Raw genomic sequence first — 24,863 nt, forward strand, 5'->3', positions numbered from 1 at the left:
CTAATCCTCATTCCGCCTTATTCCCTCAGTCTGATCAGCGCCGCAGCGACCAATCAGAACGCTGCGTTCGGCACTCCTACTTTTTCATTGGCTAAGCTGCATCTCTCCTGCTGATCCCATTACAGAGGAGGAGACTGGAGACAGCGACTGAACGCAGGCGGCAGCTTGTGTGCCCAAAAAAAAGAAACCAGAGAGGCAGGCCTTCCCACTCTCCTAACGCAATACTGGATTCCAATGTCGCGCTTTTTCCAGGAAAGGGCAGCTTTGTCATCGCGGGACAAAGCACATCTCTGCTACAAATTACGACGTAAACTTTGTTTTGAGCGCCGACTGTTTGTGAACAGTTCAGCCGAAAGCGGCGTGACTGCAAATGTTACGACTGAACCCGTAAGCGGGGTCAATAACAGGCTGAGGGGCGGTTATTAAGAACTGTAACTTGATGAAAACCGAATAAACTCGATATAATTTGACGCTGTTTATATCATTCAGCCTAAATACACAAAATATGTGTGTATATATATATATATATATATATATATATATATATATATGTATATATATATATATATATTCTGGTTTGCAACTCCAGAGACTTAGAAGATCAAACCTAATTCAAGTTCAAGAGCTATAAACATATATATATATATATATATATATGTTTATAGCTCTTGAACTTGAATTAGGTTTGATCTTCTAAGTCTCTGGAGTTGCAAACCAGAATGTCACCGTTTCAAAAGATCACCGTCACTCGGGTTCATTTAGGAGTAGTTAAGCCCAGTGCTGTTGTAAACATGCCTACTCGCCTCCTACAGTGGTGCCACAGTAGTGTCTAGAGCACTATTTTTCTGTTGAAAGTCTGACGAAGTCTTCTGATGATGTACATCGAAAGTGTAAGGAGCTTTTGAAAAAAACAAAAAGAAATTAGGACAGATACTTGAGGGAGGGCTGTTTATAATGTTTTTTTCCGCTAACTGGCTAATGCAGAAGGAGGCCAGATAGCAATCGTTACCTGATAGACAGTGGAACATCACATCTGTTTTTATTCATCTGTGCTATCAGTCAGAATATTCTTTATTGTAGTGAGAGAAAACGGACGAAAACTAAAAAACTATACAAAATCGTGGATTCTGAGGCCGATGAGGCTGAGAGATGCTGTGCTACAGACCTTTACACAAAATGACAGACGATATATTAACTGTAGTTTTAGGACACAATTTAAATCTGGGCTCACACTGCCAGTAGAGAACGCTGTCTGTGTTCGATTATACGGACTAGCTCCCTCTCACTGAATGCGAACGCAGACCAGCTGAATCGATCTGACGTCGCTCTCGTGTTGATGTCCGCCATTGTGGGTTGGTAGAGCGACCGGACAGGAACACTTCTAAATATGTATTTATCCTCAGCTCTTCGGGCGGCAGTGTCCCATGCGGTATGTTATTTTAATGTTTGGAGTTTATAGCGGTCGCTTTGCTAACGTTAGTGTGTTTAACTGACGTGGCTGTGCGAAGCCAGATAGTTTTAGCTTCATGACATCTTGCAAGGGCAAGTGGAAAATAGCGAGCTAGCTAATGTTAGCAGGCAGTCAGCTAACAGGCTACAAGAGCTGTTTTTAGACCTTTTTATGCACCGTCGGTTGTTTACAGGCGTGTAAGCTATTTAACTACAGTGGTGATGATTGATATTGCGGTGATTTTTATAGCTACCTAGATGCACTGCGTTCATTTTAATGTACCATATAAGATTTAACTGTTAACCAGATCACAGAAAGGAAAGTAGCACATAGTTGTCATTTGCAACTTCCAGATAGCTAAGAAATGTACTTGACATCCTTTTATTTACTTTGTACTTCCACTTATTGGCCACTTCATTAGAAACACACATATTATAGTTCCACTATATAGGTGTACAGTTGCACACTGATCTGTTGTCATGCGCATATTGTCAGCAAAAAATATTGACATGCATGGTTGAGAGTGGTCCACCATCGAGAACTATACAGCCAAGAGTGATTGACCATTGATGAAGGGCAGATGTGCTGCAGTCTCTAAACTAGTGGTCAGAAACCTTGCTCCTGGAGATCCCACCTGATCCATAAAACTACTGCCTTCAGAAGTACTTGATTAGCTCAAGGAAATGTGTTAGATTTGCTGGAAGGTAGATCTCTAAGAGCAGGGTTTGAGACCACCGCTCTAAACTCTCACCAGCAGTTTTTCTGATAAAGTGGGTGGTGCGTGTATATGTAAGTGGACAGTTTGAATTGTGAAGTTATGACTATTATAATGAGATGTTCCCACTGCGTTACTGTTTTGAAATTAGTGTGGTTTATGAAATAATATCAGAGGTGGGAAAAAAACAGAGAAACTGTGCTTAAGTTAATGTATGGGAAGTGTGTCAAAATCTTACCCAATTCAAAGTGGATGCATGAAGCCAAACTTAACAAAAAGTATCTACATTGCAACACATTCAGGTATATAATTAAAAGTAAAAGAGTAGATGATTTAACAGATCACTGTTGTCGGAACAAAGCCTTGTATAATGGCAACTTTACAGGAGAAGGAAAAAACATGCTTTACTTTTAATGTAAGTCAGTGGAACAAGACCTTTTTTTTAAGGCATTCTTGGTTATTTCTTTTGGTCCATTCATCATGAAATTTACACACAATGTAAAGATCAACAGGCATTTTCAAATTATGTCAAAAACTGAAAAACCGCTTTGTTCCGACAGCAGTGAGATACAAGTAAGAGTCAATATATGCTTTTTACATTTTCTTAACATTAAATTTAATGCTGGCACATAGCTGATCATGCTTTATCTAGTCTTAACTCTTTCTAACAAAATTAAATACAAAATCAAAATGCACTTAAAGGCTACAATAAACTAGATGTATAACAATTTCAGTACAAATATAAACAAATTTGAATATCAGAATTAAATGCCAATACACCCCTCTGTCTCTTCCGAGGGATTTCGTTTATCATCTTTTGTGGAAACCACTCTCCATGATAAAAACAAGGCACCTATTTGTGAATTTTTTATTTTTCTGAGCTAAACCAATAGGTGTGGTTTTATTATTAGAGCTCTAAAGTCCGGACACATTTAACCAGCAAAATATTGAAAATCAAGCTAAATCTTGACCCTAAGAATTAAAAATGGTATCCAAAGGACATGCATTGTTATGGCTCTTGTGAGCATGCATGTATGCTGTGCGCTTGGTATATTAACATATTAACATTAACATATAAATGCAAGGCACATATTCATATTCAGGGACTCCTTATTTTTTGTAGGGCTGATCAATTGGTGAAAATACCAAATTTCATATTTTTCTGACCAATATTAAGATAATAATTAATGTGATTGTTTTGTATTTATTGTTTTAATTAATTAATTCTATTAGTCTCCAGGCTTTTATACTTCCAAGAGCACCAGCACATCAATTTCTTTCGAGCCTGAGGCTTAAACCTTGAATGTAGTGTGGCAAACTCACAAGCTCTGTGTTATTAGATAAAAAATTCCCCCTTAAAACCTAAAATTTAGCTCTTGCGATTTGTAAGTTGCACTTTTTTGAACTGATTTCGATAAAAAATTACTTGTTCAACCTTAATTTTTGCTGTATGGAAAATTATGTATCAAAGACTGTATCATATTGAATTGTGTACATACCTACAATAAACTTGCATGCATAATGAGATATTGTCATAACCATTACATTGCATTGCTGCACGCTGTGCTCCTGTGTGCTGTGGTGACTAAAAGGCAGTACTGTTTATTGCACAAAGATGAAATGAACAGTGTAATTGTGGACAGTTTCATTTTGCACCAACGTGAATTTGATTGGACACAAAATGTGTGGGAATTCAACTGATTAGCAAGATGAAAAAAAAAAAAGCTCTTTATTCTTGAGTTTTGAAACGAGTACTTTGAAGATCTAAATGAAAATCTAAGAAGTTAAATGTGTGTTTTCTTGTCCTCTGTAAATGTAATTGAGTGAAAGTTTTTATACCGCCCCTGAACAGTACATTGTCAGTGTTCTAATGCAATCTGTCTTTGATTATTTCAGGGCAGGCAGGTCCGGAGCCTGCACCAGTCCGCTGCTCGTCTTGGAGCAGGAGGGATCTTTGTGGTAGGGACTTGGAATCCTTTTTTTTCCTTTATAAAAGCCTAGTTCTCAATCCTGCTTAGAAGATTATTGTTAAAATGGCCCACATATGATGACCTTAGAAACAGCAATAATGGCAGTGTGCAAAGACTTTGTTCTTTTACAGTAACACCTGGGTTTAATTCAGGAACATGTAGAATAGAGTGGAGAGAATCTGACTGGTGGCTTGCGCCATGAAGGAAGGATAAAGGAAAGAATGCATGACTATCAGCTGTAAATTAAATGGTTTTAAGTCAACTCTGACTGACTTACATATGATAGATCTGAGTGTTTGGCAGTGCAGTGTCTGTCGGTGCTACCCATTGCATTGAAATTGATCAGGATGTTACAGCACCTTCATCATACAGTACTGATGAGTACTAATCTCTGCAATGATGAACTACATACTGAATTTCTTTCTGATGAGTAGCAAAAACGTGTTTGCATATATTTCATTAGGACCATCATGAACACTTGTTGAGTAAAATCTCATTTAATCTGCAACATTTAGTTTAAAGGATGAGAACATATGTTTGAAATTCTAGGCGTCTGTCTCTCAAACCCTGATGGGCGATCTAAGTATTGTTTTGTCCCATAGTGCTTTTATTTAGTTTTTTGAGGGCATCCTCTTTATCTTTTTTCTCTTAGTAAAGTATTTACAAAATTTTGAAGGGCTATGCATGGTTTGTAATTTTTAATTTATGTCAATTTGAATTGTTTGGCCTTTTTAAAGGCAATTGTTACCAAATTGATTGTCAAAATAATTACTAATCTAATAGTGACAAGCCTGAATTTCACACGCAATTGGAGATTCTCATCTTGGATAATTAATGGGCGTTTGTGTTTCTTAAGTATAAGTAGAGTCAGATGAACAGGGTCAATTTTTTTTGTGGTTTTCAGATATTCAGGCGTGCTTATGCTGTACTATATAAGTTACAATGCATGAGAACATTACTTGCTTCAGGTATTTTCATATCGCTCAGACTGTCAGGCTTTGAAATCTGTTTTTATGGTGTTATATTTATCTGACGAAAGATGTCTAGTTATCTCTGGTGGCACTCAGAAGAGGGCAGCATCCTCTGAATGAAGTTCAAGTACTGTTTTGACTAGAGCTTTTCAACAAGGGTTTGTCTGTTAGCTTGTTAGGAGCTGTGAAATACAGCATAGTTCTATAAAAACGTCAGTAGAACAATTCAGAACAGATGGTGAAGATGGATGAAGTCTTTTGTTTTAGCCCAGGAAACCATAAATACATTTCATAAATGTGGACCACAACTTTGCTGAATATGTTTAGGAAGATTTTGAAAGCTACCAAAATTCGGTCCTGAGGGCATCCTGCTGCAGTCAACCTGAAATCAAAATGGACCTGTTTTACTTTGTTAGTAGATGACCCTGGTCATATTAATAAAAATTTCATCATATCATACCATTTAAAAGACAAAATTCTTGTTTTCTCATAACCTTTGATTGAAGTGTTTTGACGGACGACTGTGTGATGGTATGAAAAACAGAATATACAATAGAAGAATATAAAAAATGGAGGAATAATATAAAATATAAAATTATAGGGATGTGTGGACAAGGATACAGGTTATGTGCAATGTAAAGTGCAGATGTGTGCATATGTGTGCAAATGAGCAGGAAGTAGTAGAATTGAAAGAGGTTAATAAATGTTATTAAACAGTAATATCATGTTTACTCCAAATGTCACCACACCCTCCTATCATTGGGCGAGGTGCTTAGCTAGCTCAGAGATCTTCCTGAAACCATACAATATGTCTTCTAGCTCTGAAATATTCAAGTCTTACTGAGTGAAAGTTTTAAATAGAATTTATTCAGCATTACATATTATAATAAAATCTAATTGTTTTTTTTTTTGTATTCAACACAGCACAGAGATACAGCAGACAACAATCCAGATACTCCATTTGAGTTCACTCCTGAGAATTTGAAGGTGAGAGAATATTTTGTCTTTCCGTGAAGAAATGGGTTCTGTTTTGCTAGCAGTCGGTATGTGAAGAATAGAGTGGCCTAGAAGTAACTCAGATATGACCAATACACTTATGTGTTTAAATTAATTAAGCTATTTAACATATTTCTTGTTTGACCATTTTGTTATCATACCCGAGTCCTAGGTGGAAAATCTACAGTAACTAATCCCTAAAGACTGTTGATTGAGTCTCCTGGGATTGCTCTGATTGATGCTATGAGTTGCTAGACTCATGCTCATGTGTATGCTTGCTTGTTTTCTGATGAATGTTTCTGGGTCCATTTTACAATAGAGAGTGGAAGCCATAATAAGTAACTATCCCCAAGGACACAAGCAGGCTGCTACCATCCCAGTGCTGGACTTGGCACAGAGGCAGCATGGCTGGCTCCCCATCTCGGCAATGAACAAGGTAAAAAATAAATAAATAAAATAGCACCGCTACATTGTCATGATAATTAACCTGATAATTAAATAACATCATTAAGCAATAGAAAAAATATGTATCCAATATGGTTAGTAGATTTGTACAGTTTGTCGTATGCTGACCAAAAATAACGCTGCGTTTTGGTGATTGTCGGAAGGTTGTATGGTTAGATAGTAAATATGAGTTTATTGAAAAATATGTCCACCATGCAGAGAAAAAAAAGCAAGGAGATCTGGAGAAAACATGTTCTGCTTTTTCTTTGCTATATTAAAAAGCATATATATAAAAAGCACATATATACCAGCAAGTTCATCGTTTTTCACTGGCAGAAAAGTGAAAGGTCGTATTGTTACATCTCATAAACTCATGTCATCTAGAATCCCCAGTTTGCCACTTGTAAATACTACTTTGTTGACTGTTCAAGTAAAATTTATAATATTTTGTATCAGCTAACTTCACAAGTTTGCTGTTTTCCAGGTAAAATGTATTAGCTAAGTTAAGTTATGATGTGACGGGGCTAGTAACCTTAGCCAATGTGAAAACTGATCCATATCGTTTGTCTATTTATCTTAAAGACTTCAGATTGACTGCCTCTATGGGTACAAACTGGATTGTTTTGGGGTAGGTTTTAATATAGTACAGTTTAGTAGTAATGTTATTAGTTTGCTAACTAGCTAGACTAGCAGTGCTTGTTAAAGGGAACCTACAGTGAAATATGCCAGTGCCTGAGTTAAATATACCAGTAAATATGCCCTTTACTGTACTTAAACTGTACATGGGTTTTGAGGGACAAGTAATTCTAAATTACTCAAAAGAACTGACACCTGAGTAACAGACCAGCTAGGAAAAGAAAAGGTAGCATATCCAGATCATTACTCCACCTCTTGTTTGGGAGTTTGTATGTATCCACATCAACAGCAAAGGTAATTGTATCCGTATACTGTTGTTTGGCATCCCCTCTGGAGTTAAGATTCACTTTTCAGCACATCAAGGCTTAAAAATCACAATAAAACAGCAACTCCGTCAAGCTCTCACCGTGTATGTGAGTATTTGTAGCATGTAAACAAAGAACCCTGACAATATGACGGGATGATTCTATGATTCAGCATGACGTGACGTTGATTCTGTGAGTTATTTCTGTTAGCAATGAATTTGTATATCTGTCATCGTAGTTTTGAAAGCTGAAAAGCTGAAAGTATTGATGCTCATAACTGTAAGCTAAAAAAAAACATACATTGTGTTTTCAGTTAAATTTATTTTACCTCAGAGGAAATTTGTCTTGCTCTTGTTGACCTTCACAGCAGTGATTTTCAGGGTAGTATGCATTTCCTTCCAACTCATCTGAAAGTGACATTTCCTCCAGGTAGCAGAAATCCTAGAGATCCCCCCAATGAGAGTATACGAGGTAGCCACATTCTACACCATGTTCAACCGCCAGCCGATGGGGAAGTACCATGTCCAGGTGTGCACCACTACACCATGCATGCTGTGTGACTCGGACAGCATCCTGCAAGCCATCCAGAACAAACTGGGTAAGTAAACAGTGCCCCTGCACTCCACCAGAGGGCTACATTCTGAAAGCAAGCTCCGAGTTTCTCATAGGTAGCTGGTGTCATTATAAACCACTCATTCCCAATCAGGCTTAATTTAGGAGAGCAGTGAGTGAAGTCAGCTCAGGCTGTAGCGCTGTGGGCTGACATCCCGATGGCAGAGAACCTCATCAGCTGATAAATCAAGCCTTGACGTCACACATGCGCAGAAGACGTATCACAGAACAGGTGCTTGTGGTGAAGCATGAATGAATTTGCTGTACATCTTGACATGTTTACAAAAAGCCTGAGAGATGGCAGAGGGGAAATAGGGGGCCTTTTGCACTTTAACTGGTGAAGGACGTTCATATGAAAACACTGTAACCTATTTTTACACCATTCGAAAATACCACCTGCCCTTTACATAGTGGGAAAATTTCAATAGCATACATTAACATTAAGAGCTTTTTTTCCTCCTGTAAAGTTATCGTTTTTTCCAGACAAGGTTTTGTTAGAACAGCAGCAACATTCTGCACAAGCTCTGCGTCAACAATGAACAGGAGTGCTGGTCAGGCAGCAGATTTTTTTCCCCAAGCAAACTTTGGATCAGACTCAAACTAGTATTGGACTAGGATATTAGGAATTAACTTCGTGCCAGCTTAAACAGATATTCAGTTTGTGAATACATGTAAATCGTAAAAAGACGTTAATACATGTAAACTTATGCACACACTTGATAAAACACAGGATTAGTTTCTGTATTTCTGCTATTTGAGCAGAAACCTTTCACTTTTCTTTTCTCTCTTAGGTATCAAAGTCGGGGAGACCACACCAGACAAGTTGTTCACGCTAGCAGAGGTTGAATGTCTTGGCGCATGCGTGAATGCTCCAATGGTCCAAATCAATGACAACTATTATGTAAGTACAGCTATACAGGCCTTGAACCGTCTCAGTGCTAGGAGAATGTATCATAAAGTAGACTGGTTTTATTATTACCTCTAGGGGAGGCTATTCTTCTGTCCTTGTAATGTGCAGATTGAGTTGGCATATTCTTGTCTGGTGTTTGGGGCCACTTAGAAAGGCAGTAACCAATGTACACGAGTGCCCAGTTGCAGAAAACGGAGGTATGAAAGGGCATCACAAACAAGAATGGACGAGAACTCAATAGCAGCTGAGAAACGTATAAAAAAATATGCACTATTCAGTTTGTTTATGAAATATGGCAGTTTATTGACATTACAAGTTCATTTGCACTCTTAAACAAAGCTTGCCCAACATAATTCTGTTATACTAAAATTGAAAGCATGCAAAATTGCAAAAATACAACACCATGATACTTGACATTTTCACAATATGCAGTTTGCAGTCAGGTTTCTGAGGTTTGGGAACAAGTTGGAACAGACAAAATGCACCAACAAACTAGTAGAAGATTTAAAAAATGATATAAAGAAATTAAACAATTAGTAACCAACAGGCTAACTATAATAACAGTGCTCTAGAAGTACTGACGATACCCATGTTATACTCAAAATAGTACTGTGATGTAATTAATCACAAAAAACAACGACACGTCGTCATACTGTCCACCCCTAATTTAGGTGGAACTAAAACTTTTAGTCGCAATTTGAGCTTGATTCTCCTGCAAGTTCATCTAACAATCATAACAGTGAAATAGTGAAACCACGTTATTTCCCTTAGCCAGTCACAGGTACAAATAAAGCTACCAACTAATTTAAAAGTCTGCTATGTGTGTTTTTAAAAGGTCATTTTTTAGGTTTACAAATTAAATATCAGTCTTTGTATGTATCTTTTTAAATTCCACTCTTACTGAATGCTGTATTGAAACTGGGCCTTGTTAAAAAAAAACACTAATTTGTTTGCTTTCTTGCTCATTCTTGAAATTCAATGAATCTAGCAAAGTATACTGTTTAATTTGGTAACTGACTGAGGTAGTCAGTGACACCAAAATTATTTACTAATTTTTTAAATTAGTAAGTCATCATGACCTATGGATGCAGTCACATCCCTTTGTTATTACCATTTTTGAACATTATAGAATTAAGTTTTTTTTTACCCTTTATAGCCAGTTGTTGGCATCGAGCTAGAGTGCTTTTTGTAGTGGTATGAAAAATGCAGCTCACATGTACAGATGTAACCATATATAAAAGCAGTCAATTGCAATCAACTACACAAAATAATGCGATTATTTTAAATTTTTTGACAGTCCAAATGAAAACATGCATAGGTTCATAGGAGTAACTGGCTTTGTCTTTATAATCTGTCCAAAAACATTCCAGTCATTTAGATGCTGTATTATGATGTACTTAGTATGACATATTTTATATATGTATAATTATTATTGTACATACTATTGTATATGTATATAGTATGCAATATCAGACTTAACAGGGTTGTGTCAAATCAAGCTCCTGTTCAACGTATAACAAATCCAACTGCAGATTCAAACATTTGTCTGTGTAGAAATTCTACTTGAACACTGGGTTGTTCATCCCTGATGACAGCCCAAAATGCACTTCAGTAAAAACGCTGCGCATGTGAGCTGGCTTTTCTTCTTGTTGTGATTGACCGATTGATAAAACGGCAGATGACATCATTGAGTGCTGTTCTAAAAAGTGCACATTTTGTGCTCCAGCCTGCGTGCCTTGTGGTTGGATCCAGCAGGAGTCCACACAAAGTAGGCAGTGGCACTTGGTGGGAAAAATGGTGCATGTGAACACACCCTTAGGGAATAGTTTCACTCAGATCTTAAGTAAACATAGCAAGAAAGAAATTTACTTGTAGAGTCAGAACCCTTTGCAATCCTGCAAATGTGTTGTAATCAAAGTAGGGACACATAAAAAGCATCATATTTTTATGACTAGTTTATTTACGTTTGTTCTTTATGTGTCTGATCAGGGCACAAATATTTTGTGAGGGTTTTTTTTTCAAACAGTTGTATAGTGCATTGAAACTGTTTAAAAATCTGACAAGTCTGTTACTGAAGTGGCTATTTGTAAGTGACCCTAGTTTAACATTTAAATAATTAGTCATTTGGCTAAGAGGGTATTTATATCTTTCTTATATGAATGATGTGTTTTATGAAAATTCTCATTGATAAATGTTTCACATCAGTAACACTGACTAACCATTGCAGCCCTAATATATGATGCTTTTGTGCACTTTTAATGTGCAGTTATCATGTGGAGAGATTTTTTTGTCTGAATGAGTTATTCAGGGGTAATTAGAACAACACTGTGTGTGTTCCAACTTGATACAGTTTATCTCCTAAATCTTTATGGAGTAATGACTCAGAAAAGACTGACTTCTGGGGTAAACCCTACTTATGTTACATAGTGCTGATAATGAACTACTTGGGCAATGATGCAATTAATTTTGAGCTCGTACAGTTAAATGGAAAGTCAGTCACTTGCTAAGACTCGGCAGCTAAAAATGGGTTAGCAGGTTCCACTCCTACAGTTAATCATCAACTCTGCTTCTGGGTTGTTGGTGGGAGTTTCTGTTTGCCACTTATCTGATATCGGCCTGGCTGCTTCTAGTAGTGTGGAGTATACAGCCTCACAGTTTTATCAAATGTTACCTTTTTTGCCAAATATTTGCCCAATTTCTGGGCAGTCTGGTAAGATAATGGCTAATATGTGCTTCTTCCATTACACATGTAGCCACATCAACTGGGAAAGCTTTCCTTTTATGGTAGAGAAGTCTCAAATGGGGCCTGTTTGTGGATCAGAGCAAAAGAGCAACTCATAGCTGCAACTGGTTTTAGGCTAAAAACAACTGAGGTCTGGTCAGCGAGTCATATCTCCTTACGGACTTGCATTTACTGTCACACTTTCACAAGTAGTGCCCAGTGGGAATTTACCTGGGGCTAGTTGCTATTCCAAGTAACCAGAGTGGTCCTGTTTCAAAGCATTTACAAAGTGTTCAAAGCTTGAAACAGTTACCACTCACGTTTTATAGATTTCTTGAAAGTGCTAAATCATGTGGCGTGTTGTAAGAAACGAGAGTTTATCTCTGTGTTGGCTTTTTTTTTGCATTGCAGGAGGATCTGAAGCCTTCGGACATTGAGCACATCCTTGATGAACTGAAGGCAGGGAGAGTCCCTCCACCTGGGCCCAGGTATGAAGGCATTTCCCTCTAGTGGATTACTTGTTGTCGCTGAGTAATAACTATAAAGATCTCTTTACTTCTGTTTTGTGTAATGTTTTCCATCGTGAACTCTGGGGAGAGAGACAGCTAACCGCTGTAAATTAATGAATCTTTGTTTTTCTTGATGTGCTACAAGGAAAATTAACCAAGTATATGTATTTCCTTGCTATTATTGCTGATGAAGCTAAAGTTCTTGTGGGACTGCATGATATGGGTGGGCGATTTGACACACATAACATCAAGATACTTCAGACATAACAATACATGAAATGCATCACAATTTTTTAATAAGTTGGAACTGATTCAAAAAAAGCACCAGTAGTGCTACATTCAAAAGAAAGACTATCAAAAAGTCTAAGTACAATAATTTTTATTCAACATTTCACATACTGCACCGCACTTAATACTATAATTAGGACTAATCATGCTGCATTTTTAATGAATCATATCATTTGTTCTTTATGTACTAACAATATACTTAATACGCTCAGAAAAGCATATTGCGATGTAATGTGACTAAACAAGATAACACTAATTATCGTTATGTTGCCCACACCTACTGCGTGATCACCCTTTCTAAGCATTTGTGTCATTGCTGCTTTCTCCTCGAACTTTGCTGACATGCTAAAAGGTACCTTATATACGGTTAGAAGTACAGGATATTAAGTTATATTGGCCCTGGCTGGTTATATCCAGTGGTGTTGTGTAGTGACATGATGAAACAGCTGTTAACAACTAGCCTGCTTAGCACACAGCAATGTAAATACATTCACTGCATGTTTTTACTTTCAGTACTATCTTGAATAATGTTCAGTACTTTAATTTTGTATTTATAGCTAATGTTAACTTTAAATCATAAGTATGCAAGGATGTGAACGTGAGGTTATCGCATTGCGGCAGTGCAGCAAGCAAGGATTTTTCTGTGGAACTTTGATATTACTGGGTTGTATCAAGTGGCGTAAAGGGGCAGAAGATGGTAGAAGCATTGCTAGTGGTTGTTCGTTGTAACATCTGTGTGACTTGCAGTTGAAGAACATCTAAAACATTTTTTATTTTTGTCAGCCAGCTTGAAGAGGAGTGAAGGGATTTTTATTCCCAGTGCTGTTCAAAATATGTGTTTAATAATGATACAGTATTTTTTAGAATTTTGTTGAATTTCACATGCAACGGAATTAATGGCCAATACGAATTTGAGTGGGCTAGTGGTTTCCTAGTGGGTATATAGTGTATACTTGCATATCATGTAGCCAGCACCTCTGGCTATATCTCAATATCAAACTGATACTACTGTGGTGAACTGTATGCAATTTTCTACCCAGACAGATGTGAAAAGAGATCTTCGTGCATCCCTAGCTGTGGTGACATTACGGCTGAAAAATTCATTGTTTTAAAATGAAATTGCAGTTTACAAGAGTCACAAAGCTTCAGTTTTAATTATATTCCACATTTTTCACAGTTGTCTTAGGTTTCAAATGGAGAAACATAACCTAATAATGCAGAGCTTGTGAAGTGGTACACTATGTTGTGTTTAAGCCTTAAGCCTGTAAAAATGGATGTGCTGCATTTCTTGGTGAAAAAAGGACTAGAACGTAATTAAAAAAAAATAATAGCATTTAAATCACAATATTGGTCAGAAAAATCACAATTAGATATTTTTCAGAAATCATTCAGCCCTAGATGCCATGAATGGTTGCTGTTGAAAATGTTTAATTTTTGTAAGTGATTTATTCAGTTCTTAAAATGATGAATGTTTAGATCGACTACCCGTCTAGTTTGTATTTATATTGAGTAGTGCCTTTCAAACATTGTCCTTTGTCTATCAGGCTCATAGTCTACTCCTTTGTTTTCAACAATTTGTACACAAACATTTATATTTATATTTTTTCAATTCACAGACATCATTTCCCCATTCACAGACACGTCATAATATTACATTTTTATTTGCTGTTTAATTACACTAACTGCCTACACAAGTGTCTATATTAAAGATCTTTTTCTTCTCTCTTTTTCTACAAAGGAGTGGCCGTTTCTCATGTGAACCTGCAGGTGGTCTGACTTCTCTGACTGAACCCCCTCCTGGGCCTGGTTTTGGAGTCAGGCCTGACTTATAACCACCTCAGAGAGACCAACTGCATTACAGGCCCTCACCTAACTTGATGAGTTTGTTCAAAAATCACAGTAATTTGTGAGTGTAAATAAAACGTTAATTGTACCTAAAAGAGCAGTGTGGTGCTTTTTACTTGACTAATTGTTTTTCCTATATGAATTAGCATACTGTTTGCACATCTGTGTTGCTAAATTTAGAAGAACTAACTCGAGACTGAGATAATCTAATGTTTTTATAATTGTATCAATTCCATCTAAAAGATAATGAGCATCTTGTTTGTACCATATCCTAAAACTACTATAATAATGTAAATTTGTACAGACAGCTGTAGTCATCTGCCTCACGAACGGACTGCACCGTCAAATGCAGACTGAGAGGAATTAATATTGTTCACAGCAGAAACAGAACTGCATGGCAGCAGTCCGGACAGAATCAGCTAGAACGACTCCTCAAAAGCAACTGACGCACGGCTGAATTTGGTTCAGTTCAGCCACGTGAAAGACGACAGCACAGCTGAAAAGCGTACAAACGCGCTTTTTGTCGACGTGGCTTCACTACAACCAGGTTTGCAGATCGCTTACGGTATTTTACTACTCATACAAAGGAACCTCTCAGCTTATCTGAATGATGCCTCACTTCAGCCCCAAACTAACCAATCGCCCTCGCAGTTGCGCATTCGATACCTACACGGCAAACGACCACATTAGCTGTACAGACATGCCATGCCACCCACCACATATACTGCACGCCTTCACATTACAATCGCTGCTTCCACTAACGTTACAGTACACCATACTGGCGTGTTAGCTGCCACATTTCATTCAACCCTCTCGCTCGTCTAGCCACTGCCCATCCCCCTCTCCTCTTCTCTCCACTCCCCTCCTCCCTCCAACAGCAGTTTCTCTCGTAGCGACGAGGGCGACGTGAACGAATCGTTCTTTTGAACCGGATCTTTTCAACAGTTCAGTTGAGCCGAATTACAACTGCATACGAACTTCGGTAGCAGTGTTTACTACGCACGTTAGAGAATTAAGACTTCTATTAGAACAGTAATCTTTCGTAGTTTAACTTTCCGCAGTCATAAAAATACCACACGTGTATTTTAATTTAAAATTTGCGTACATTTGCTCTCTGTAGACTGCAGCTGGTTTGAGTTTCTGTTGTGTCTGTGCACTTTAAGCAATAACTGTTTAATGTAATTGCCTACATTAGACGAGGCTGAAGCTGATTTCTCGGTTTACATTTACGTTCCACCTTAAATGGCGCAGCAGTTACAGCGCCAAGACAGGCGCCAGGATGTAAATGCTGCGCCGTTCAAGGTGGAACGGAACCCTAAAATAAAAAGCTGGCAAATAAGAAGCCAACTTCAGCCTCGTCTACATTAGTGAGTACTCCTAGCAGACTGGAGCTCAAACTGGCTGAAGCGAAAGTTACGGTAAATGCGGTGAGAATAAGGTGACTTCACTTGTGAATCAATTAATCGTTGAAACGGACAGTTCGATAGAATCGGTTCGGCAGTACTGAATCGAACTTCCCATCGCTACTCCCATGCGATTAGAGCTTGTTCTGCAACATAATGGCCGCCACTGCGCATGCGCAAGCTTTTCTACATAATGCAAAATACCACTGCGCCACAACATGCCCGAGCGCGACACGGAGCTTCGACACAATAAAGCACAAACAACGCTGCAGATCCGCTAAAGAGGATAAAATGTACACAAAGTATGTAATGAAAGAGAAAATCATATTTACTCCACTCTTCTACGACCCCTCAGTTCGAGCCTCAGACTCTTTTTCGAGAACCTTCCTCCCAGCAGCTGCAGCGCCGAACGGAAAAGATGACGTCAAGCGCCTGAGCGCGTCACCCTCTCCCAAAGCGTGTTCAGGCTTTTTTTCGTAAGAGAATTTCAAATGTCGATAAGAAAATTACGCCGAGAGAAATATGACTAGGAGGACGCACAGAAGTATAAAGCAAAGGCTGGTGCGAAGAACTACGCGAGTATAGAAACGGGTAAGAAAATAAAGAGGCGCGATCCTACCACAAGCAGCAGACGGCGAACCTTTTAAGCTCGGCAGGGCTGGAGCGGTCACGTGGCTGAGCCTGGACCAATCAGCGCGGCGCTCTCGTGTTTTTGCTGGGCTTTTCTTAGAGACGGCGGAGGGACTGACTGGGGATGTTTTCAAAACCAGCCGTAAGCTGGATACAAACGTCACACAGTTGCAGGGTTAAACGCTCATTTTTCAGCATTTATCCAAACAGTTTGCACACTTCGGAACAACGCTACGAGTTTTTAAGCTCGGACGCGAACCGCCGAAGAAAGCTTCTCTACGGTGAGTAGTAAAATTAACATTAAACTCCCCCTTTTGGCTTCTTTTTGGTCACAGGAGAAAGAAGGCATTGAGCTAACGTTAACCGTAGCGAGCTAACCTAGCTAGGCAGCTAACTTAAACGCGTTAATTCAGCGGTTCTTTTTTTCATAGTTACGGAAGATATCGTGTCGTGTGGTGTTGTAGCTCTGTCCAGTTTGTTGTGTATACTTTTTTCACATTCTGAGCGCTCGGGACGATATTTTATTTAGCCTCGAAGCTGCAAGTGAAAGCTAGCTACTCGTGTCGACGACGGAAAGGCAGCAGTGACAGCCAGGTTTGGTCGTTCAGGACTTGGAGGGAATGCGAGCGCTGTTAGCACAACTAACGTTAGCACAAAACGTTACCAGGCGAGGGAAGCGCTGAAGGGGCGACTTTATTTCCAGCGCTACTGTGGGCTATTGTCTGTGCGAGTAGGGGTGGCGCAGTCTGCAACACCGACAGGAGCCTCTGTATTTAGTATTTTGAATTTATTTTTCACGTTTTACATTTTAATGAAGTGCACATTTCGCAACCTAAAGCCAGCTGTGCATTTATTACAATATTTCAGAACGTGTGGAGACTGGAATTGCGATTTGAATGCGTTTGTTTGACAGTTGTCTGTCTAGATATGCAGGCAGGCATGTTCATGTCTGTATAGATTTTTTAATTCTCTTTCTACAAAGTACCATGTGTTTGTATTTTTAAACGGTCGCATCTGCGCCACGAGGGTGCATCTAGCTTTTGCAATAACGTTAGCAAAACAGACACCCTGGCCCTTCAGCTCAGCGTTTCGTGTTACCACAAAGCTTTCTCTGCTGGGTGACCGACCGTCCGTCCTTCGCACACAAGCCTTTTGTCTAAAGGACGATATCAAGGCGTCTTCAGCTGCTCTAGTGAAAGCGAGCGCCGTGCGTCTTTGCCTTGATGCTCACATTTTCTGATTTTCCTTAACGGTGTTTTTTTGATGACATAACTCGCTACTACATTGTTTACTAGGACTACATCGACACCCATCAGGCGGTACACTACGAGGCACCAATTACACACACAAGCTGTAATATCACACATGATATTTTACTCGTTTAACATGACATTATACAGAACTACCTACATAAACATAAAGCAAGTCATCATTTTTGTGCGAGTTGATTTAAAATAAGCATATAACGTGGACATTCTAATTATAACCTAACTAGACAGTGATATTTTATATTTTGAAGACTTTCTGAAATTTGTCTTCCCCCTAAAATGAGCTTTTGATTTAATATATGTAAAGGTATTGATGTGTTTATTTATTTATTACTTTTTAGGTCAAATTTGCAGTATTGTAGCTGCTTCATTTCTGAAGGTCTATGTGCATCGTCATGATTGTCTCAGTATTTCAGCTTTGACACTTTGTGTGTTTTGGGCAAAATATTCAACTTTCACTTCTTATTACGGAACCTAAATCGGATCTCTACGCCCACTCTAGTCTTGTGCTCACACACTTGCAAAATGACATATTAGGGATTATCCAGAGATCCCACTTTTCCACTGGGCCACTGGCCAACAAGAGCTTGCGGTTCCTGTTGTTTTTCCATTGACCCTCTTTTCAGGCATTTAGCTACATGCACAAGGCCTCATATGAGAAGTTACGGAGGGCTGTTTTCAAAGTGGAGAAATTTTTCAGTTAAAGAGAGCCCATTTGCTGTCAGGTTTTCTGGTACGGGACAGCAGTAAAATTGCTTGTCTTCTGTATGGTTTGTTTACATTAGATAAATGACTGGGGGTTTGCACGGTCTAAGTGGGCAAGGCCAGCAGAGTTTTTAGCAAAACAGCAGGAGAAAGAGCAACTCGATGCAAAATTAAATGAAAAAATAGAAGGGATGCACCAGTATGGGAATTGTGTGCAGATGCTGATATCCAATATTTTCACGTACATACCTGCAGATACGTAAACTTTTCTATATTGTGGAATAGGGAGTAAATCCCACTGGATTAGCATTATGAAGAAATACAACAGGTTACAAATGCAGTAACATGAATAAAATACAGATATTTTAGCACAGTAGCTCAGCATCACTTAAACATTCCACTTTTCAGGAGAACAGTTAATACGTCATCAAATATTGTTCATATCCAAACATCTGTCTGATGCTGATAATTTTTTTAAAAGCGAATATCTGCCAATAAAGATAAGATTCTGATATCAATATGCTGCTAGCAAATTATTTCTTAATGTGTGCTACTGCATAGGTCGGAAACCTCTTTTTCCTGCGGGTTTATCTGCTGTTACTTCATGTTTACAGTAACATACGTCTGTGTTTCTCGTTCTGACTCTGCAGTAGAACAGATTTCCACATTACCATAGTAAGCTTTTTTTTTTTATTCACCTCCGTCAAAGTAAAAACATCTGATAGTGATAGTGAAAACCCAACTAGATAACAAATTGCATTTGTTTACAACTTATCTTGCTGCTGTGTAGTCCTGGCCTATTTCTTGTTGTTCATAATATTTTTAAGACTGATTATTTTCTATGATGTGTGTGTGTGTGTGTGTGTGTGTGTGTGTGTGTGTGTGTTATACCGCCTCTGAAAACCATTACAGAAGCTCAAGAATAGCTTAGAGTTAATTCTACAGTTTGTTGCCCACATAGTGATCATAGTAAATGAAAAAAGGCATGTGTGCATCCAGAAATGCGAACGCAGCCTGCAAGATCATTTTGTTCATTCTGATCTAAAGCTGAAAGCACTTCTGTTAAGTGCATCAGCTTCTTAACATTGCATTCATATTCTGTAGGCATTTTAACAGAAACATTTCAGACTAATGCACATTCTCTTTGATTTAACCTAATATTGATGGACAACATTGATACCAGGAATGTATTGAGTCATTATATTTCTGCATGCGGGCTTCAGAGTGTGATATTTGAGTGATCCGTTATTTTTCATAGAGGAGGACAAGCCATATTTAACAATTCTGATTTGTAAACATTTTAAAATAAAATAAATAAGATCATAGAGTTTGAGTTGACTCATGAAATTAACTCAGGCTAATACCATATTAGTAAAACAAATCTCAGTGGTATTTTACAACATTGAAATGTAGGATCTCATGTTAAAACTATTTTGCCAGATGTTCACATTCTGGAAGTTATTTTACAGCACATTCATGTTCAGTTCAACTAATACCACTATAATGCTAATATATCTCTATTTTCAATTACCTGTATGATTTGTCCACCGTTGTAGGATGTATAACACCGATGTCCTATTACAACTGCACCAGATGAGTAGGTCACAGACTGCTGGACTATGGACTTGCATGGATCAAGTGTGTTTTTTACTCCTGCACATGCCTTACGTACAGTGGGGGTATTCATATGAATTCATCCTCCGTAGGTCTGCGTTGCTGGGCGGCAAAGATAAGCATTTCCATGGTGCCTGTCATGTGAGCAGGGGCTGTTAGCATGGTGGAGAGGGACAGAAACAGGCATGCGTAAGAGCACACTGACTCACCCTCTTACCCATTAGACATTGCCCTTTGTGCTCAGAACCATTCCCGTGAGAGACCTCTTGCTCCGCTTCATATTCGCGCTGGATGCCATTTTTATTTTGCCTCGCTTGCTTTTATTTCCACAACATGAGAAGGGTTTTCAAAATGTGAAGGTGCAGACAGAATTTTGTACATTTTGATTTGAAAAGGGACCAATATGAAGTGTAAAAATGCTGTAACAGACTTATCATCATTATTATTATTATTATTATTATTATTATTATTATTATGGTTCAAACAAAAACAGTAAGCCTCATAACAGAAACCTAACCTTTAGCATGAGGATAACGTTATAACACAAAGCTTTTCTGTAAAAAGAACCGATAAAAATGAGAAATTAAAAGAAACCAAAACTGCAGTGACGTCTGGGTAGCTCTGCCCCATGCTACAATATTCCTCTTATTTTAAGAGATATTAAAAAGTCCTGCATGTATGGATAACGGAACATGGTACTGATAGGTGAGGCCAGACATAAGCATGTATATGAAGTGAATTGCCTGAAACTGTATTAAATGTGTCATACAAAAGAACCCAGTATTGTTTAAACCAAGGGACAGCAATATGTTTGTGAGTAAAAATGATGACATAACTGGAATTTTACATATGTATATGTATGTGTGTATGTACACGTGTGTTATGTATATGTGTGTATGTAAAAATATGTATGGATTTGTATTCTGAGGTTATGTTTACATTTAGAATCTAAATTATATGTATCACATTTAGCACTTATTATTAGTTTCAGTTAACATTAATGCCATAACAGGAGCCGACTTTGACTCAGTGTACCTCAGTAGCTCTCGAAAGCCATCACCGCGTATCACGCTTTCTTTCAGAGAACATGGATGTAATACTTATGTCTTATCAGTTTGCTTTCAGTATGGTATGTTGTTGTGTTGTTGTCCTGTGGAAGAGTGGTCCTGAACACTACTATATTTAATTGTAGCTGCATGCTTCATTTCTAGTTGGTCTGTCTAGCAGAAACACTTGTCTGTTGTGCCTTTATGCGCACAGTTCAAAGACATTCCTTGAGTAGCAAACCTGCTTATTCAAATAGAAATTGTTGTTCATTGGAGATGATTCATTTTAACGGATAGCATTGGTCAAACATTTGCTTGTTTGTTGGTTAATCATTTTCATTTATAATCAGGCCTGTGCAATTCTTTTAATTTTTAGTAGTGCTCTTCTTTTTTTTTTTAACATTGAAACCTTTTGTTTTGGTTTAAAGGGTAGATTGCAGTGATAACATCTGAAACCGTTATATGATATCAGTATGTGCTGACCTCTGTACTGATCAACTCTCGTTCTCTTTATTAACATATGCATTAGGATTTGAAAGAGCAGAACTCGTCCTAGATCCTGTAATTCTGCCTTTTATTGTAACAAGAAGCATCGTGTTTTACTTCTATCTTTGGAAAACTGAAGAAAATAGAAAGTTTTGTTTGTTTATAAAGCAGAGACTGATTTGCATCCTCGCAATGTCTCAAACGATTTCTCTATAGCTTTGTATCAAAATCAAATACTGGTCTCGATGAAGGTGAAATTATGAGGTCATTGTAACTCATGGTGCTCGGTAGGAGGTCTTCAGCAGTGGCTCGTGTAGTGACAGTAGTGGTTGCCCTCGATTTGGATGTTTGAGCAATCACTGCTCCAAAAGAGGAAAGATGCTAAAAAGAAACGGACCACCTTCTCTCTGTCTTTGTGATGCTGCAGGCAAGACATTTGAATATCCTTTTTTATAACGTCCTTATAAAAACACAGTGTCTTGGGGAAAACCCCACAAAATATGTCAAGTTTCTCTAGTCACCCCTGAAAGGTCAGGCTGTGAGCCTGTTCATGAGATGACAGGGTGATGTGTAGGCCCTTACTCGCACTGTAGCCAGCTGATGTGGTGAGCTGTCTACACTTGTGGTCTTTACTGTTCTGGAAAATGAGTGACTGTTAAAGATGCAGGCTAAACTTTACTTTGTTTTTACTTAGCGTTCATTCTTCTGGAATTCAGAACGTAGTCTAAAAATGACTGAGTAAATTCGAAGCTGTTATTAGTAGAGAGTGTAGTCATGTCCTGTTACAAAGTTGAATGACTCAAGTTTTGTGCCTGTGAAGTCTGTGATCCCTAGTTGCTTAAAGTAGTAACCAGTTTGCATCATCTCAATATCTCAAACTATTTGTCTACGGCTTTAAATTAAAATGGAAAAATTTCAAACTAATCCAATGCCTTGTGAAGTTGGAGCTCAGAGTAAGAGGTCATGGTGCACTTGTCAACATTGTCTGATGAACAACAAGCATGTTGTTGGCCTGTAGAGGTAATGTATGTTATCATTAGTTGAAAAAGTTCTCCAAAAACCTCTAGTTGAGCATGTAGTTTTGCCGCATGTGCGAAAAACACATTACATACAGTAGAAATAAATATAACCTCTTGCGTGAGAAAAACAGTTCTGTCAGCTCAAGATAACACAGGTGAACCCAGCTAGCTAGCAAAGAGCTAGCATTGTATTGAGGATGTTAAAAGAGCTTGGGCTAGAGGAATTTTGGGGTAGGTTTTTGAGGGGACCTTGTTGGTCTTGCTCTGAGCAGCCCAACTGCTCTGGACTGCTAACTACCTACCATGTGTTTATTTCTGAGAATGTATGAGTCTGCTAGCTAGCTGTATGCTTTTTCATCAGTTCTACTCTGCTTTCCTGCTGACATGTTCAAGCAGTGGCAGCAATTATTATTTGTACATATTAGTAGCCTTCATAAATACATGTGTGTGTGTGTGTGTGTGTGTGTGTGTGTGTATGTCTGTGTGTGTCTGTGTGTGTGTATGTGGATATATATATATATATATATATAAAAGATAAATATAAATAAATTAATGGTAATGTATTAATTAGTTAAGAATGGACTAATATTATATAAATATATTTATATAATGTTATTCCTTTCCCAATTATACCTATTCTTAAGAGTTCTGATTATAGTGTAGTAATAATAATAGTGTAACAGTGATAGTAATAGTGATAATATTTGAAGAGTATTTGAAGAAAAATGCTGTATGTCCATGTCTAAAAATTTTGGATATAAAAGGTTTGAAAAGAATAACTGTTGACATGCAGTAGATGTTGTCAAGAAATGTGTGTTTGTATTTCTCAGATAAAGATGGCATTAATCATAACATAGCATTGATATTTCTGGGATGTGTGAAGCCCATTACCAACAACATATCATGGAAAATAAAAAGACAATTCACGATAGTGGAGTTTAAAACTCTTTGGAACAAAACACTTAATTTATGCTGTGTTTTGACAGTATCAGCTGCTGATGACAATGAAAGGCAAGAGAATTTACTTTGTCACTAAAACTGACAGTGTAATAATATGTTTGTGACTTTTTCATTGTGCTGGGTGGTATTGATAAAATTCTCGATCACAACATTTTCCAAATATATCCCAGTATCAAACGATATTTAAGTTCACTTTAGTAAAGTTAATTAACTCATGCTTCGTATTGGTATACTGAATTTTCCTCGCCACAGTTTTTGTTTACTAGCTTTATACACCAGCGGGACTAATAGAACGATACAGTAATTACGCTTAATCATATACGTAATGTAGCATCTCAAGGGGAAAAAATCCATAGGTCTGTTCTCATTTACATATCACCTTGATGTTATACCTCACAAACATAAATATCACAAGCTTAAATACAATAGCATTCACAAAAATATGGGAATTAAGTCTTGCGTCTGTCTCTTATGTTTAAAAATCCACAGTATGGAACCCTTTTTTTTAGTAGTACATGATAAACACTTTGACCTGCTTCTGTTTTCCACAAAAACAAGCAAGTAGTAAGGCAGTGAACTTTAGTACTCTAGTAGTGGTGAATCTTATGTAAGGTGAGAGTGAATGAATATGGAATTTTAGTAATGACTTGTTTTAATTATTTTAGCATTTGGAGTTGGTTTAGGCCTGGAGAGCTATGCTCCAGTCATGGAACGCTACAGCAGTGCACTGAGTTTATTGTTGTCCTTGATCCAATTCACTGGAGTCTGGCACCCCGTGTTTGGCTGCTAATAATGGTACAAGTAGTCTGCCTTTAAATGTTTACAAATGTTGGGAGTTTTTTGAAACCCTGTTGTAATGTAACTATAGACTTTTCAGTAGGAATAAGACCCCAGCAGGCTCTTTCAGATTTTTAGCTGCTAGAAAAGATAGAAAAGAGGCCTTGCACGTTTTAGTTAGGACATCCAGAGACAGTCAACTTCCATCTGTTTTTTCCTTTCATTGTTGCAGATGAGTCACACTTCAGGAGTCCTGGCAAGTATTTTTGTCATTGGAATTGAAACTGTGGAATATCTTAAGTCGTGATATTTTGGCAGAAAATATGACCTGCAGAGACCACCTTTTTCAGTCAAAACGCCCATTAAGTGGAATGTAGGTCTGATATTTTTCAGTATCGGACAGAAAAGTAAAGCAGAAAACATATATTTAACAGAAAATTACACGGATATATCAACAAGTAAATAATGTAATTATATAATAATAATAATAATATAATAATTTGTAATTTATGAATATATTTTTTATTATTAGTGTGTCCACTATTTGCTTTTATCACAGCTTCCATTGTTTGCTTTGAGTTT

At 37.8% G+C, this 24,863-nt stretch overlaps 2 protein-coding genes across 4 annotated transcripts in view; both read left to right on the forward strand.

The window, feature by feature from the left end:
• The first annotated feature begins 1,297 nt into the window (after nucleotides 1–1,297).
• ndufv2 (NADH:ubiquinone oxidoreductase core subunit V2) lies at nucleotides 1,298–14,468 on the forward strand. Its single transcript, XM_036556803.1, has 8 exons — nucleotides 1,298–1,429; nucleotides 4,062–4,124; nucleotides 6,031–6,093; nucleotides 6,422–6,538; nucleotides 7,917–8,085; nucleotides 8,891–9,000; nucleotides 12,143–12,219; nucleotides 14,267–14,468. Exons 1-8 carry the CDS (start codon nucleotides 1,388–1,390, stop codon nucleotides 14,358–14,360), a joined length of 735 nt encoding a protein of 244 aa, XP_036412696.1. The 5' UTR covers nucleotides 1,298–1,387; the 3' UTR covers nucleotides 14,361–14,468.
• Nucleotides 14,469–16,495: 2,027 nt separating this feature from the next.
• The window catches only part of ankrd12 (ankyrin repeat domain 12), a 43,620-nt gene continuing 35,252 nt past the window's right edge, over nucleotides 16,496–24,863 (forward strand). For all 3 annotated transcript variants that reach the window (XM_036556799.1, XM_036556802.1, XM_036556800.1), the window contains exon 1: nucleotides 16,496–16,687. The gene's annotated coding sequence lies outside the window, so the exon portion shown is untranslated. The remainder of the gene's footprint in view (nucleotides 16,688–24,863) is intronic.

This window comes from Colossoma macropomum, unplaced genomic scaffold, assembly GCF_904425465.1.
Source record: "Colossoma macropomum unplaced genomic scaffold, Colossoma_macropomum, whole genome shotgun sequence".
Taxonomy (NCBI): domain Eukaryota; kingdom Metazoa; phylum Chordata; class Actinopteri; order Characiformes; family Serrasalmidae; genus Colossoma; species Colossoma macropomum.